Source organism: Hyaloscypha bicolor (genome assembly GCF_002865645.1).
Source record: "Hyaloscypha bicolor E unplaced genomic scaffold K444scaffold_157, whole genome shotgun sequence".
Lineage (NCBI taxonomy): Eukaryota > Fungi > Ascomycota > Leotiomycetes > Helotiales > Hyaloscyphaceae > Hyaloscypha > Hyaloscypha bicolor.
Window position 1 is genome coordinate 229,414 of NW_020194659.1, and position 15,542 is coordinate 244,955.

At 49.6% G+C, this 15,542-nt stretch overlaps 7 protein-coding genes across 7 annotated transcripts; 2 read left to right on the forward strand and 5 right to left on the reverse strand.

Moving 5' to 3' along the window:
• Positions 1-70: 70 nt before the first annotated feature.
• On the reverse strand, positions 71-953 carry K444DRAFT_619246 (mitochondrial F1F0 ATP synthase-like protein subunit F). The gene is made up of 6 exons (XM_024881481.1): positions 937-953; positions 803-858; positions 730-744; positions 467-617; positions 346-411; positions 71-298 (listed from the first exon to the last, which is right to left on the reverse strand). Exons 2-6 carry the CDS (start codon positions 848-850, stop codon positions 273-275), a joined length of 306 nt encoding a protein of 101 aa, XP_024730170.1. The 5' UTR covers positions 851-858; positions 937-953; the 3' UTR covers positions 71-272.
• A 171-nt stretch (positions 954-1,124) lies between these two features.
• On the forward strand, positions 1,125-1,872 carry K444DRAFT_541910 (uncharacterized protein; the record flags this gene model as incomplete). Its single annotated transcript, XM_024875835.1, has 3 exons — positions 1,125-1,354; positions 1,403-1,513; positions 1,563-1,872. The coding sequence occupies 3 exons, from the start codon at positions 1,125-1,127 to the stop codon at positions 1,870-1,872; spliced, it is 651 nt and encodes a 216-aa protein (XP_024730171.1).
• A 529-nt stretch (positions 1,873-2,401) lies between these two features.
• K444DRAFT_635499 (uncharacterized protein) lies at positions 2,402-3,719 on the forward strand (the record flags this gene model as incomplete). The annotated part of the gene is made up of 2 exons (XM_024883870.1): positions 2,402-3,153; positions 3,362-3,719. 2 exons carry the CDS (start codon positions 2,402-2,404, stop codon positions 3,717-3,719), a joined length of 1,110 nt encoding a protein of 369 aa, XP_024730172.1.
• Positions 3,720-4,240: 521 nt separating this feature from the next.
• Positions 4,241-5,586, reverse strand: K444DRAFT_668258 (uncharacterized protein). Its single transcript, XM_024887387.1, has 2 exons — positions 4,872-5,586; positions 4,241-4,819 (listed from the first exon to the last, which is right to left on the reverse strand). Exons 1-2 carry the CDS (start codon positions 5,379-5,381, stop codon positions 4,538-4,540), a joined length of 792 nt encoding a protein of 263 aa, XP_024730173.1. The 5' UTR covers positions 5,382-5,586; the 3' UTR covers positions 4,241-4,537.
• A 2,922-nt stretch (positions 5,587-8,508) lies between these two features.
• Positions 8,509-10,451, reverse strand: K444DRAFT_635501 (HET-domain-containing protein; the record flags this gene model as incomplete). The annotated part of the gene is made up of 3 exons (XM_024883871.1): positions 8,509-9,444; positions 9,661-9,978; positions 10,065-10,451. The coding sequence occupies 3 exons, from the start codon at positions 10,449-10,451 to the stop codon at positions 8,509-8,511; spliced, it is 1,641 nt and encodes a 546-aa protein (XP_024730174.1).
• Positions 10,452-10,513: 62 nt separating this feature from the next.
• On the reverse strand, positions 10,514-11,506 carry K444DRAFT_172213 (uncharacterized protein). Its single transcript, XM_024870746.1, has 2 exons — positions 10,781-11,506; positions 10,514-10,731 (listed from the first exon to the last, which is right to left on the reverse strand). The coding sequence occupies exons 1-2, from the start codon at positions 11,247-11,249 to the stop codon at positions 10,655-10,657; spliced, it is 546 nt and encodes a 181-aa protein (XP_024730175.1). The 5' UTR covers positions 11,250-11,506; the 3' UTR covers positions 10,514-10,654.
• A 257-nt stretch (positions 11,507-11,763) lies between these two features.
• On the reverse strand, positions 11,764-13,439 carry K444DRAFT_541752 (general substrate transporter; the record flags this gene model as incomplete). Its single annotated transcript, XM_024875823.1, has 3 exons — positions 11,764-12,861; positions 12,910-13,295; positions 13,355-13,439. The coding sequence occupies 3 exons, from the start codon at positions 13,437-13,439 to the stop codon at positions 11,764-11,766; spliced, it is 1,569 nt and encodes a 522-aa protein (XP_024730176.1).
• Between the last annotated feature and the right edge of the window lie 2,103 nt (positions 13,440-15,542).

Here is a 15,542-nt window from a genome sequence, read left to right on the forward strand (position 1 = left end):
CTTCGTAATCAACTGCCGAGGTCAAAGGATAGGCATCCTTGAGTTCCGTCCAAAATATCAAAGTGATATCCAGAATTCCGATTTCGAGCCAGGGATTTCTGGGCTTACCAGATGCTTAGCTTCCAGTCTACTGACCCAACGCCTCACAACATGAAAGCTTGCAAGGAACCTCGGTCGACAAATGGACTGGTATTCTTCTATGCCTTATTTACACACCCCTCTTCGTATAAGAGCCTCATCTCCCTACTGTTCCAGCACCGACCCATGACCATCTAATGAGCATTGTTCTTGTGGTGGCCTACAAATATTAGCTTCATCCCTGTAAACCCCAGCATCCAAACTTACGAAGATGGAAGTAGTAGTTCTGAGCATAACCAATGCCAACTAGGAACACAATAGCATGAATGATAGCTGTCCTTCAATCAGCAACCAGTCCTTTCTTACTTTGCATAAGGGCAAAACGTACGTGCTCCAGAAGGGTTCTTCCCAAAGTATCGAGCTTGGTATCTTCCGAGGAGACCTTTGGGCTTGACTGCTGGTGCGGCACCTCGAGGAAGCTTTTCGTAAAAGCTGACTACGCGTTGCATGCGGGCAGCATCTTGAGCAGCACCGATTCCCTATTTCCCATCAGATGTGTTCTTCTGCATGTGTCGTCGCTCGGCTATCGCGGTTTGCGCAGAGGATCGTTGGGGCTTCAATTGGGAATGTTGTTGGAGGTTGAGAACTTACAGTTGGTGAGGCCACCTGTCATTCAGTTAGCAGATAGATCCAAGGTGACTCCAGGAGCTGGAAGAGGACATACCTTGGGTGGAATGAGGGTCGAGAGCGCCCGGCGAGTGACGAAGCTCATCTTGATAACTACAGGTTCACGTCAGACCAATTGATCTTCCCACTACTTCTATACTAGAAGCCTCCTCAATCAATGGAGTTCAATACCTCAATCGAGTGTCGTGATGAATGTGTGAGGGGAAAGTTGCGATCCGATGTCTTCGGAAGGTTGTTGAAGGTCGGAAAAGCTCCCTTTGCGCTAGAGAGATCGCTGACTAATAACTTCAAACCTCAAGCTCCGCAACAACGATAGACTACAACACTTCACAGCGACTTCCACAGGAGCGCAGCCCACAATGTCGCTCCTACGACCATCAATGGCAGGCCGACTGCTCCGAGCAGGCGCGCCATTTACAAGACGAGTTGTCCCAGGCACGGTACGATTCGAGAGCACAGCTTTGGGCACACCACTCACCTCCTCTGATACTGCGTCCGGAGCGGGGATTGCGAAGACAGGAGGGGAGAAGGAGGTGCAAGTGCGACATAATCAACCTGATTATACGGCGGAGGTTGATCAGGCGTCATCGTAAGCCGAGCTCTCAATGGCAGCTGTGAATCAAGCTAATTGGATCAGAACATTCTCCCCCATCCCGAAACGAGTAATGAATGGAAGTGAAGAAGGGGATGTCCTGCCTGCTGCTGTGTTGTCCGGTGCTCCGATTGAACTCGAAGCTCGAACTGTCCGGTATGAGGAATCTACGTTAATAAAGAAGGGCAAAATCTAACCAAAGCAGCATCTACCGACCTGCAAAGACAGCAACTCAATCCGGCGACTGGCACGGCCACCACTGGCGCATGGACTGGGACATCCTCTCCAAAGGCCATCGATGGGAGAATCCTTTAATGGGCTGGCAATCCTCGGCCGATTTCATGCAAGGCACACATCTCAGCTTCAAGAGTAAGGAGGACGCCATCAAGTTTGCAGAGAAACAGGGATACGAATACTTTGTGCAGGAGCCGAACAGGAGGAAGATTATCCCGAAGGCGTATGCGAATAATTTTCTGTGGAGTGATAAGAAGTTGAAGCATATCCGGACGAAGTAGAAGGAGGGGTTGAGTTTGTACATATTTGGGAGTTAATGTCCATCGAAGATGCATAAGAGAGCCCTGGAGAGATATATGAATATGGCTCAGATCACAGTTTATGTTAGGCCAAGTGGCCACCCCAAAATCATATAGCACGCTGAAGATCATAGAGCTTGACAGCAGATACTGCTCCAGACCTGTACTCCGGGGCTTTTGTTACGAGTGTTCCCCAGAACATTTGGGGCCATTCCTCGAGACAAGGATCTGGGTTCGATGAGAGATCATGGAGCCTATCATCAACTCCGTAGCTACAAGTCCTGGGCTGTAAGGCTTGGCGCGTCAAACGCCACTCTGTTGTGCCACGTGCCAGGCTGCCTTCCAGCCATACTCACACTATCCCTCACCACATTGCTGCCTAATAACACGGTCGACAGTTCTCACGAACCTTTAAAAACCATTCATTCCATCTTTCCCTCACCTGAAGTGACAAATTTCATCCCTTTCATCATCTCTCAAATCCCCCCTTCGACCAAGCACACCTTGCAGAATGTCTTCATCAGCCACCCAATCCCCTCCCTCATACTTAACAACTCTCCCCGGTGAACTCCGCAATCAAATCTTTACCCTCTGCATAAATCGCGCTCTAAATCACCATCTCTTCCACCCCTTGACACTCGCCAGCTCCCCCTTCACAACCTCCGTCTACTCTCCAACCGCAAAAACAGGACATCTCAAACTCTCCAACATCGGGCCTCTTCCCCTCCTCTTCACCAACAAGCAGATCTTTGCCGAAGTGTCCTCATTGCTTTACGGTAGAGTCGAACACGTATCCATTGATGAACAGGTTGGAGTGTGGTTAGATGACGATGCTTCGTCGCGGTGGGAGTTCGCGTACTCACTTCTGCAAGGAAGGGCCGATTTAATGAAGGTAGTTAAGAGCGTCGAAATCACGCTCCCTCGAACGCCCCGCCCCTTTCTGCTTGCTGCCTACGCCTCTATGACCCGCACCCCGCTTCCCAAAAACACAACCCTCGAAAGCAGCGCCCTGGCAATTCTTCCCGGACTAGAAACATTTCTAGTGCAGTTCGAGAACCTGGAACGCGTGAAGATTGTGCTGGTTGCTGAATCCACGGATCAGATTCCTGTTTATGAGGAGTTCAGGGGGTTGTGGAAGTTATTCGGGGAGAGATTGAAGGTGGAGTGCAAGACAAGAATGGAGATAGGACCGCCTAACCGGCAAGTTGCGCCGCTAGCCATCATTCATGGGCACCGGCAGAAGTGGCAAGATGGGTGGATGAGGTATGTCCGAGGACTTAAAGAGAGGGTGGTTGAAGAGTAGGAAAGGAGGGAAGAACGTATGGTAGCGGCGCGAACTTGGCGTCATGTCCGCACTCTGCTTGAGAGTGTTCTTGAACACTCGGAACATGTTGAACTTCGTCTCATTTCAGTTTCCTCGCCCGGGTCTCCACGAATAGAGAAAATCTTTATATAACGGCAATGCGGACAGAGTTTCAGAGGGAAGTTATAATCTTCCGTTTCGCGCCTTCCCCTTGGAACTTCGCACCCAGATCCGGGATTACTTTATCCAAGACGCCGACAAAGTAGCAGAGATCATCACACACCCAGGATTCGACAGAATGATCTCACCCGCGAAATGCCCTTGCTACCTCCCTATGCGATACGCTTTCCGCGACACCGGCCTCCTCATTATTGGTATTACTCCGAAGGATATCCCGGGCTTAATCTGGGCCAACACACAAAACTCTCCAGGGAGGTTCTGGGATGATAAAGGACAGAATGTGTTTAACTTATTGGGAGTTGCATTTTTGGGATCTGGCGAACTTGATAAAATTGCCGGGGGTTAGGAGAAGAGCAACGAGGATGGAGCTATTGATTGGGAGAGAGGGTATTCTAGGTGGAGCGAACAGGGTGCCGCTGAATATTTGGGCAATGTGATGTGGTATCTCGATGGATTTCAGGCAGGGATGGGGTGCTTTGTTAATCTTGGCGAAGCGGCTTTGGGTTTATTGGTGAATGAAGATCAAAGGATGGAGAGGCTTGCTGCTCTTCTTGAGAGTTCAGAATTAAAGAGCGCAGTCGAGAACTATAATGATCGTGGTCGGCTGACCGAGCAAGTTCTTGCAGTGCTCGGTACGATTTCCCAGAGTTCGAAATTAAATGGCTTGGTCAAGTATTGTGGCGAGTCGGTAAGGTGTCGGATGAATTGGACTTTGGAATGTGTTGAGGTTCCCGGGGATTGTAGACGGGAAGGTTTAATAGGAAAGGAGCAAGGAGAATGCAAAAAGTGGGAGACATTATCGCAGCCTTCAATAAACATAAATTAAGCAAGACAATAGATTTATGTAAACTAGGCCCGATTAGAAAGACTAAGGGACTGAGAAGAATATAGAGATCCCATGACTTTATGGAGAAGTTTGCTTTAACTCAAAAGAGGAAATGCTTTGAAGGCCCAGACTCAGCACGTGACATGTCTCCGTAACTGGATCTTAACCCTCTCAATTATGGTCTATCTACCGGCTATGTTTAGCTTGAGTTCCACTTGTTGAATCCCCCTTCCCAAACACCAGTTGCAGGGGTATATAAAAGATCCTCCAATGAGGAATCTGACCCAACCATTAACGCCCCCCGGTCCCCCCAATTATCTCCCCTGTCCAACGAAATCTCAAAGACACAGCATGACCAACGCAGCTAAACTAGCAGCGGCCAAGCTGTACAACTGTGTCCCTGCAGACAGAGTAGCTGCGCCAGTGAAGGTGATTGGCGCAATAGTGGTAGCGTTTTGTTGCGTGAGAAGCGTTGACGTCGCTTGGCTGACAGAGGAGGTGCTGGTGCTGGTGAAGTAAGTCTGAGTGATTGCTAGAGGAGTCGAAGCCGGAGGAGTGTAAACTTGGGTTGTTCCTGCCCCAAATGTCTCAGTGCTGAAAGAGATGTTGATGATGGTAGTCTGGATATCAAGTCAGTAAAGAATAATGGTGCTGTATGAACAGGAAATTTACGTATCCACCGCTCTCGGCACTCTCAGTGCGGGTATATGTCATAGTGTGCGTCTTACAGTCTTTGGACTTAGTTGAGTGCGACTTAGCGCTGTGCGTCTCTTGGCTGTAGGAAGCGTGAGTGCCGACGAGGTAGCTGTGTGTTTTGTAGGCTTTGGTTTCCTTGCTGTAGTTTTCGTGGGTCTTGGTTGCTTTGTACCCTTCCGAATGTGTTTTTGTTTCGTGAGATACAGACTTGGTGTACGACTTCACTTCGTATGGTTTCGATTTATAGGAGTCTTTCGATTTCGACTCGTACGAGTCTTTTGACTTGGAGTCGTATGAGTTGCTTGGCTTCGAGTAGCTGTTGCCTCCGTATGATGGTGAGTCTCCTGACGACGAGTTTTCAGAAGATCCAGATTTGTCTCCGGAAGAGTAGGAATTGTCGCCAGATGAACTGTAATCCGAGCTTCCTGGGAGAGCTGCAACTGAAGAGGCAAGCGCTGCCAAAACGAGAATAAGTGCAGAACGCATGGTCGAGTTGGTGGGGCTGATGGTGGAGTTTGTTTGGAGAGGAGCGATATTATTAAGTATAGAACAAGAAATTAGATTCAAGAGATTGAAGAAAGAGTGAAGATCGACTAGTAATAACGAATGATACTAGACAATGATCTAAGTTTGAATGAAGGCCGACAGCCTGAAGGACCGGTGAAGAGAAAAACCAAGCACAAGTTTCGAAGAGCTAAATATATGTCAATTTTTCTTTTCGGGCAGCTCAAACGCTGCAAGTTACAGCAGGCACAAGATCCCCTAATTGATTACTAGATCACCACAACACCTGTGCATATTCACGCATTGGGTGAACAAGTGAGGCGCAGTCACATCAGATATGATATGATACAGGAGAAACTGTGATCCTTGCTCGTTCCTCGGTGGGTCACCTGAAAAGGGGAGGGCGGCTGAGTGATGGGCTCAAAATAACTATAAGCTTGATCTCGCGACATTTCACGTCTCGAGACTCCGGACAACGTGCCTAAGTGATGGGAAGAATTGAAGGCTGTGCAACAAGCTTTTGATGAGTTCAACATGCACATGACTTGACAGATGGAAGGCGCAACCTTTAATAGCAATGAATTGATGCGAACGGAGTCTTGACGACGGGATTCAGATGAACTCCAACCATCCCGGATTTTCGCGATACTTCGCACCGAAGCCATGAGAAAGTATCTTCTTTACAACTCTCAAAGATCACGGAAGTCCAGTCTCTGCAGCGAATCAGAAAAGGATTCGAGCGCGTGAGATGCCGACTTGCAAGTTTGGGTGCTTGAATGATCGCTCAGATCAAACCACTGAAGCCTCAGAAGTCAACCCACGAAACAGAACACGGAAAACAAGCGATGAAAACGTGGAAAACTTTAGATTAAAGGAGTGCAAAGAGAAACGGAGTTGGTACGGCGCAATCTGCGCGCATTGAATCCATTTCGTCATGTTGCCGAAAATATGTGTTATGATGGTGAAGAAGGAGGTTTGAGGAGAAAAGCAAGGTGGGTGTGTTCCTTGAGCTACGGCGAAAGTGGCTCGGCCCGCTTTTTCCCGAAGATGAGATGGATTCTAACCTACACCGCCTTCCTAAGATGGCTTCTGCTGCATATCCAACTTCTTCACGTCTCACCTCCTCATCTCCGCCACATCACCTCCAAAGTTCGGATCGTTGCGTCGATGACAGAGCTCTCGTTCTTCTACTTGCACGACTTCGTGAACTATGTGGCCTCAAGGTGATCTTCTCGTATCCCCGTTGAACTTGTTTGTCAGTTTTTCTTCGATCGTTCAAGCTGAGTCGAGAGGCGAAGAGTTACCTTTATTGACTTACTTGACCCTCCATATTCTCGCCTCCAGCCCTATTACATCCAAGCCTCGACGACTTGCAGAGATTCCTTCCGTGGATCATACAATTGTAGCAAGAGTGTGTGACTTTATAGTGCAAAGATAATGTGCCCTGTTATTAAGGGGAACCTTAATGTCCGAAATCCTTTAAAAAATTGGAGTAATGCGCAAAAAAAATCACCTCAAGATAAGGCTTGAAATGTGTCTCAATGTACAAGAACTTTTCGAACATTTAAGCGATGTGCAATAAAACCTTTCTGCGAGGGCTTGCACCCCGGATCTGACGATGGAGGGAAGATTGTCTGCAGCCATGTACAAGGTCAGTCACTTGAGTCGATGGTCTTCTGAGGATTCCGTTTCTCCTGCAAAACAATTGTGATTGCATGGACAAACTTTCCAAACCTGAGTAAGCTCTTTCTCTCCTAGCTGCGATTGGACGTTACGATCATCCCAGGTTGAGAAAGAGTCTCGCCCAATAAGACTGCAGCGTAGAGCAATGCCAACCCTCAACTGGATTACTCAGCCATTCGGCGTCCCTACTCGAGTACATTTCACTTCACTTAGTTACGAGTAATCAAGCATCTAGTTCTATGTGGCAAGCGTTCAATCTCCGAGCTCATTTCCCAAATATGGCTGTCTCCCAGAAAGACAGGCGGCCCATTTTCGGCCTCTGTCACGCTCTGTCGAGATGTGCAACAAGACCTCCTTTCTGGTCCACAATCCGAAATATAAAGTCAATTGAGAGTGGGCAGAGCGACTTGGGCTTGAGGCCACAGCAAGAGGCAGTATAGCGACCACATCTCCATTCTACGAGACGAATGTGAAGGGCGTGTATGCGGTAGGCGATCGCGGAATGCAGATGAAGAGTGTTACGATAGCTGTTGCGTCTGGGACTTCGTGTGCAGCGGGTCTGGCGGCGATGTTGTCGGTGGAGATGGAGGGAGACTCGGGTTGAGGTCTTGGAGAATGATGTTCAAAAGAGATAGGTTAGTTTAAGAAGTTTGAAAAGATTTTGAGAGTATGAGAGCATACAGTCTAAGTGTTCTGAGAGCGAAGCTTAGCCGTGTTACTTCAGTTACCGATATTTAATGGTAGCGAGGAAGTTCATACCACGAGATTTTCGGGTGTAGCTAGGCGGAGACGCCAGTCTCCCACGAGTAATAGAGATATCTGTCGAGCTGTGGCAGGGCGATGCCAACCTCTTCTGTGCTCCTCGTCTTTATCCACCTTCAGCGATGCCCGATAGCAATCTTCACAGTACCAGTTCTTCCAGCGAGATGCCCAGACTAGCAGCTGCTTGAGCCGAGTTGAGAAGTTCGTCAGGCTGCACTTCAAGGTCGAGAGCAAGGTCTCGTGGAATTATGGTCCAGGAACCAGCATGAAGAGAAACCTTGGGCTGTGTTGCTCACGGAGTGAGACAACGATTGTATGATACCAACTGTGGGTGGTCATTTTATAGTCCTCTCTATTGATGTGACGACCGCTGTTTTGAAGAAGAAGAAGAAAAGTATGGCAGCCGAGCATCCAATTCCGATTGCCTGGCGATGGACGAAATTTATCAATGTCTCGATTCGAGATCTCACGTATATCTGGACTAGAGCACAGACAAGGCTTTAATCTTTGAGATTCAGGATCTCATAGGCAGAGGAAGAGGCATGTTTGATATACTTTAGCTGGAAGAGCATTTATCGGTAAGGGTGGCAGAGATGATCTAGCTTCACTTGAGAAATTGAAGTTGAAACCCCCGCGCCGCTGTTCTTGGCTGCCACAAGATGGTCTAGATGATTGTCACATCTCGTTTCACCCAACCTGCTTGCTCAAGTCCAGTCCCTGTCAGCCCAAATTCAGTCTCTGTCAGCTCAAGTCCAGACTCTTTTCGTTCACATGGCAATTGAGCAACTCCAACCCTGACAAATTTCCCCTCGTTTCCTTCGCCTTTCGCAGGCTTCAGTAAAAGCGCGAAGTGGCTAGACCTGTCCCGCATAACCTGAACAAGGCTGACATCGAGATAATAGTCAGGATTGGAATAAGTGGGCTCCTTCTTTGCCACCTCATCGAAGTTGCAATCCAGGTCCCGGTATACTAGGTATTTGGTGTAGATTCTTTTGGCAACAATAGGTTGCAGGGTCCGCATCGTATCCGATCCCCGCATTCGCTTCCACGGCCAGTTGACCCAGAAGGTCCTGAGAGTGAGCTCGCCCCCAATGACAGCACCGTAGGGGTCGTTATCTTTCAATATTACCTCGATATCCAGCACTTCAGCCTTGGCAATTATAGAATGCTTATCTAGACGAGAACTGAGCCAAAAATAGAGCTTGTTCGGAGAATCGGATTTCCCAGTCCGAAAGCAATCCATAGCAGCCCAGCTCCAGGAAGGTGCTCGATATGAATCTGGTTTGATACCATGTTCGGAGTAGCTCCAAATAAGCCCGCAATGAATATCCTCAAGCCAGATGCCTGCTTTATAAGTGGAATGTATCTGGTTGGAGAACTCATGAGCCAGGCCCGATATTGCTGGGAGTTTGTCCGATGAGACCGAAAGAGCACGAAAGGCGTAGTCATCTAGGATATTGTACCACCGTTGGAAGGCATTACGATAACCTGTTTCCAAGTTTTTCTTATCAATCGATAGAAAATTGGATAGGATGAGAAACCCTTGCTCCCTATGGGGATTGTCCGGATCCTCATTGGGCTTTATTTCAAAGCAACTCCTCTTTTGACAGTTCCATTTCAGTTCTGTTGCCGAATAATGGATTGTGCGTGGAGACAGAAGAGTCTCTTGCAGTGTCCAGCCATGTTTTGACAAGTGATCTTCGTCCTTCATCCTACGATGCCTCAACAAGATGTTACTGATTGGACTTTATACCACTGGTAGACTCTGTGTTGAACCAAGACGGGTGCCAGAGACCCGTTCAAAAGGCAAGCCTACCGAGGGTAAAATAGCGAGTGGGGGATCATTTTTCCTTTCTAAATGAAGAAATCCTTCATGGTCTCCGCTAGCACAATCGACAGCAATGGTCAAAGCTGATCTCTTATAATAGAGGTGCATTGAAGCTGCTTCCTGGACCCAATCTTCATGGCTATCTTGGATAATACACAAGGAGTCTATCCAAAGAAACCGAAATCCGAGTCTCCTAGCGACAAGGATAGCGTCTTGAAAAGTTCTTGGAAGGTCTTCTAGTGAGATCGACTGCTCGAAATCTGCGATATTGGAGAGTGTCGTGCGAAAGTGCGGTTTCGGTCCCCACTGTGCCGTAGACATTTGATTAGGTCCATATTCCTCAGGCGACAGGCAACGAACAATACCAGTGAGATTGAAAAAAGTATACTTACACAATGGCTGAGTGTAACATAGGCACCAACCTCCCTTGGATTTGCGACTTTCAAAAAAATTGGACTATCGCCTCCTCCTATCCTGATATCCAGAACCCTAGTGGGTAAAGGTGCCTCGGTTTCACAAGGGCAGTAACTCTCATGACTTTCGGCACATTCTCTCATCCATGTGTTTATCAGGGCAAAACAACCATCCGAGTATGGCGTTGCGAAGCTCGGCCTGCCTTCGACCAGTTCTGCCAGCTCTGGAGCGCAGTCGTGCTCAACATATATCTCGAATTCTGCAAAATAGCCGCCGAGTTGCATTAGATTTTCGGTGAAGAAATGAACGGATTTAATGGCACAGGGGTACTCAGAATAAATCTTGTAGGTAATCCGAGGGTCCATGTTTAATAAAGGGAGTTCACGTTCTTTCTCGACACGGAGTTCTCGACACGGAGTTCTCGACACAGTTCACAGCCTTGTTCGGCGGCTTGGTAAACGGCGCGGAGGTTTGCATGATGGGGACCCCATGCCTCCTCGGCAAAGACGTTAATGGACTTACAAACATCGCAGAGCATTTCGGGAGATGCGACGTGTATCGTAGGCCTTCAGAATTCTGGGCGTGTTGACGGATGTTGAAAGGCAACACGGATGCATCGACTCGATCCTGGCAGGCAGGCGTAACCTTATTAGTCAGCTGTCCAATGGTTCTAGTGGTTGCATGGCTGCTTCACTGGATAGATCTGGAGAGCTGCAAGGCTCTGATGTGGAGGCTCCGCATTGGCTGGCAGGAGCGACAGGGACGTAATCATGCAAGTTGACAGGTTGTGCTGCCTGGCAAGGCTCGACCAAAACACTCGCATTCTGTCTGTTCCGATGATTGGATCGCCCCGCGACGCCGCCGGAGAGCCAGCAAAATACTGCTCCATGTTGTTCAGGCCAACGCCTCGAGCATCGAAGTCGAAATGCTGATGTCTTCGCAAGACGCGATTGCAGTTCGAGAGGACCGAAGTCTGCGTGAATGAATCTTGGACACAAACCCAGAAAATCGCAGCTCATTCCGTTCCGAGCAACCTCGAACATCGGACAAAGTGATGGAAGGCCGATCGATCGAGGAGCGGGTATCAGACACGAGTCACGGAGCGGGTGCGGATTTGGAGTCGTACAGGTCCTCGTCCTCTCTGCAAGGTGGTACCTGGTCATTCCTCGCGAATATTGTTGCGTGGAGAGGTGGACGAGTCTCTTGGAGGTCTGTTCGCGGGATTATGAGTGAAGATAAACGAAGTGGAAGAATGAAGAGAAAGGAGAAAGAGGAGAGGAGGATCATTGGCGCCTTCCACAAGGAGGTAAATCAAGAGTCACGTGATTGAGAACCACATCCTCCCGTCGACTTCGAAGGCACTTTTGGGCAAGAGTATTGAGATTTTGTGGCATCTATTCTCTACGAACAAAAGCGTACTGCAGTATTGTATTGTACAACGCAGAAAAGCAAGAGTTTACCAGTCCTCGTAACAGCTGCTTTACACCAGCGATGGACAATAAACTCCACCAACGCAACCATCACCTTTCAAGTATCTCAACGCCAATCAGCCATGCAGCCACGTGCATGCAACAACAAACTCCCTCAGATTTTATACACCATCCATTTGCAAGCAACTTTTATCTTCTTGGCACACCTCCCAATACATGCCTACACAACTTACTTTCCCAACCATAATTAAACGGCCTGAGTCGGGTTCTGAGCCATCGCCGGCTTCGAGTTCGGATTCTCAGGGAAGGCTCGCTCATCGTGGGCCATCAAACGAGCCGGGACAGTCTCCTTATTCTCAGCCACCTTAACATCAGCAGGCAAGACACTGGGCTTCCAGCCAGCGCTCTTCCGTGGGTTAACGCCAGAAGTATACATAGTATCGATCTCCTCCAAGCTGCGGTCCTTGGTCTCCATCATGAAGAAATAAACAATGAAGAACAGCGCCAAGCAGCAGCCGCCGAAGACGAGACCGTAGAAGTAGTGGATCGCGTTCGTGATGAAGGTTGTGAAGAAGGAGATCAGGAAGTTGAAGAGCCAGTTCGAGGCAGTGGCAACAGCCATGGCAGGAGCACGGTAGCGGGACGGGTACATTTCTCCGACGACAGCCCAGACGAGAGGGCCCCAGGTTGTGGCGAAGGCTACGATGAAGAGACAGGTGAAGACAATCAAGACTTTACCAGCGGTGGGGGTAGCCATGGGGTTATTGGCGTCGAGAACGAAGGAGCCGACGAAAGCGTAGATCATGAAGCACATGAACATCCATGCAGCGCCAGCCATCAAAGCCTTGCGGCGACCACAGTTCTTGACTATCCAGAGACCACCAATGGTAGCTCCCACGTTGACAGAACCGAGAATTATGGAGGTGATGTAGGAGTTCTCAATACCAGTGGACTTGAAGACAGTTGTGCCGTAGTAAAAGAAGAAGTTGGCGCCAGTGAGCTGCTGACCAGCTTGGAGGATCATGCCGAGAAGGGTACGGTAGAGCATGCTTGGTCCGGTGAAGATCTCATACCATGGGGCAACGCCCTGAGCGTTGTCTGCCTTCAACTTATCATCGATTTCCTTGACCTCGTCGTCAATCAGCTTGGAGTAGGGATCGACACCGTTCAACCTAGCCAATGTGTTCCGTGCTTCCTCCACCCGGCCCATGCGGTAGGCGAATCGTGGAGATTCCGGCATGAACAGGATGGAACCGCCTAGGATGAGAGCCCACAGCATGGAAAGAGCATTGGGGATTCTCCATTGGGCAGAGTTGCCGAAAGCAGCTTCAGTGTGCCAGTTGATCTGTAAGTTGTTAGCATCCAGCTGTATCAGGGAAGTTAAGTAACTCACCATATAAGCAGTCCAAATACCAAGCGTTATCATCAGCTGATACGAAGCAACCGTCGCACCTCGAATATTCTTCGGTACACTCTCACTCTGATACATCGGCACACTCGTGCTCAGCGCACCAATACCCATCCCAGCGGTGAATCGTCCCATCGCAAACTGCACCCATTGCTTCTCGGACGAAACCTCAATAACAACACCAATGATATAGAAGAACGCCGCGGAAGAGATGGTCCACTTGCGGCCAAGGCGATCGCAGATCCATCCAGAGGCAAGACAGCCAACGAGCGTACCGATGCAGAGCAAGCCCACGATTGTTCCTTGGCGCGCAGCACTGAACTGGCCGTTCTCGCCGAAGCGCGCGAGGAAGTCGGCCATGGCGAGGAAACCTATTCACCTGTTAGCACCTGCAAGCATCGCGAGCGGGTGATGGTGGAGAGGGACATACCGGAGATTTGACCAGACTCGTAGCCAAAGATGAAGCCACCCATGGACGCGATCGCGCCGAGCAGGACAGCGAGGAAGGTGAGCATTGGCTCATTACCAGCAGTAAGGGGGACGGGGGCAGCGTGCCCGTGGATACCAGATGCGATGGACTGCGACGCGGGCGTGTTGGAGAGGGGGGTTTGGTCGGAGGGCGTGCTTGCTGCGCTGCCTTTCGCGACGGCAGCAGGAGCGACCTCCGTCTTGGACAAGAAACCCATGGCGGAGTTGCGTTCTTGAACTTGCGGTTATCTGACTGTCAAAGGGTGGTGTTGCGGTATTGCGGTGTTGGAGTCGAGATGAAGAGTTTGATTGATGGAGAAATGAGAGCGAAGAAGGGAGAGAAAAGGGTGGTGCGAGCGCGGAGACTTATACAAGAATTCACCGCGAAGGCCATTTGACCGTGGCCAGCTGGGCCAGTCTTGAAGCAGGAAGGAGCGAGGTCGTTCTTTCCATTTTGGGATTTCTAGGGCTGCAGGACCCACTCTCCCCGAACTGCACATGATCAGAAAGGAGACGGTTCGCAATTCGGCACACAGAATTTCGTATTATTCCTGATTGTGGCATGGGGCCAAATTGTGAAGTCTGGCGATGCGGCCACGTCGAGCTGTCAGTGAGAAACCGGGTCCCAGGAAAACGCCTCCGTGGTACCACCGACATATGTTGGGTCCCTGGTACGTTGGTAGATGAGCTAAGCTAAGAAACTTATCGATTTCTCGAGATATATCAAGAGATTGATATGCTTTAGCAGCTTGAGTGAAGATGAGAGAAGCCTCGAAAGATGATTGTCTCATCCCATCTTTTCATGTTGTCGTAAAATACCCATCTCAGCCTTGTCAAACCCGCAAGCCTCCTCAAACCTAGCTTATGACCGACTCAAACCCATCTTTAGATCCAGTTAGAGCCAATTATCTGATAGCGGACCGCGTTGTGGGTGTGTTCGGGACAATGGCGTGGGAGCGAAGTGCAAGTGAAGTGAGGATGGAGTAAGGATGGAGTGAGGTCGTGAAAAGTGAGGCTCGAAATATGGGGCATTGCCGAAGCCACACTGGCGCGAGTGCCGTCAACACAGGGGCCGATCCTTGAGATGACAGGGAAGAACGCCGCCAAGAGATTCAGAATGACGATGGTGCGGCCGCCGTTTGCTCGGGATCGACGCTCCATATGACTTTTTCGACATACATCACGTGTTATTGTCAGTTATTTTTGTCGAGAAGAACCACCACTGAAGCATTGCTGAAGGTTAGCCAGTTGCGAAGAGCGAAACACATAATACAGACGTAGAACAGGCTGGAGAAGAAGATTGGTCTATACAATACCATTTCCAGTCTATACACAAATACAAACATCTAACCCCAAGTCCCCCCACCCCCTCCCCGTCCCTGCCTCTTCTGCGCACTCAACCTCCAATCATCCTCCGCAGCAAACTTGTTATAAAGCGGCTGTATCCTCTCTGCCTTCTTCCTCTTACTCAGCTTATCCGTCGGCGCAACCTTAAAGAAGCTCGGCGCCGCCTCCACAAGCCATTTCGGCTCGATCGCCGTCGTTTGATGCATATACTCTTTACTCGTCAACACCAGCGTATGGTAAATCACCCATTCCGCCTGCTTGCCAAACAGCGCGGAAGAGGGGTGCAGGTACACGGGTGTGCCCTCGATGAGCGTTTTGTACCCTTCTTGTGGGTCCTTGCGCGCGGAGTTGCGGAAAAAGCCGCTGCATAATGCTTGTCGGACTTTTTGCGTGTTGCGACCACAAGAGACGACGGGGTGTTTGTACCGCTCCATAATCTTCACCAACTGATCACGGACATCCTTTGCTCTGCGCATGCTTCGAGCTTGGATAAAATTCTCAAAGCACCAAGGGTTCGCATATTTATTCTGCTTCCAGGAGTTGTAGACATTCAAGAGAGTCAAATGGTCTCCATGCGGGTCGTGGAACTTGGCTTTCTTCTGGTCGGCTTGCGTCTGCTTTTCTTTTGGGCGGTAGAAGGGGGGCGGCATGGAGAGCATGGCGACGATGCTGAGGATTTCCTCCGAGCAGCCGATGTCGACGGCTGCAATAAGGACTTTGGCTAGGGAGGGGTCCATAGGGAAATCAGCCATTTTGCGGCCGAGGCGGGTGAGGAGTCCTTCGTCGTCTAGAGCTGATAGGGC

Excerpts from the sequence above, each read along its gene's own strand:
- K444DRAFT_619246 (XM_024881481.1), bottom strand. The coding sequence starts at position 850 with ATGAGCTTCGTCACTCGCCGGGCGCTCTCGACCCTCATTCCACCCAAG. Across the intron at positions 412-466 it reads GAAGAACCCTTCTGGAGCAC|CTATCATTCATGCTATTGTG; the intron begins GTACGTTTTGCC and ends ATTGAAGGACAG. Across the intron at positions 299-345 it reads GAACTACTACTTCCATCTTC|GCCACCACAAGAACAATGCT; the intron begins GTAAGTTTGGAT and ends TAATATTTGTAG.
- K444DRAFT_668258 (XM_024887387.1), bottom strand. The coding sequence starts at position 5,381 with ATGCGTTCTGCACTTATTCTCGTTTTGGCAGCGCTTGCCTCTTCAGTT. Across the intron at positions 4,820-4,871 it reads GTGCCGAGAGCGGTGGATAC|ACTACCATCATCAACATCTC; the intron begins GTAAATTTCCTG and ends CTTGATATCCAG.
- K444DRAFT_172213 (XM_024870746.1), bottom strand. The coding sequence starts at position 11,249 with ATGACCAGGTACCACCTTGCAGAGAGGACGAGGACCTGTACGACTCCA. Across the intron at positions 10,732-10,780 it reads CAGCTCTCCAGATCTATCCA|GTTACGCCTGCCTGCCAGGA; the intron begins GTGAAGCAGCCA and ends CTGACTAATAAG.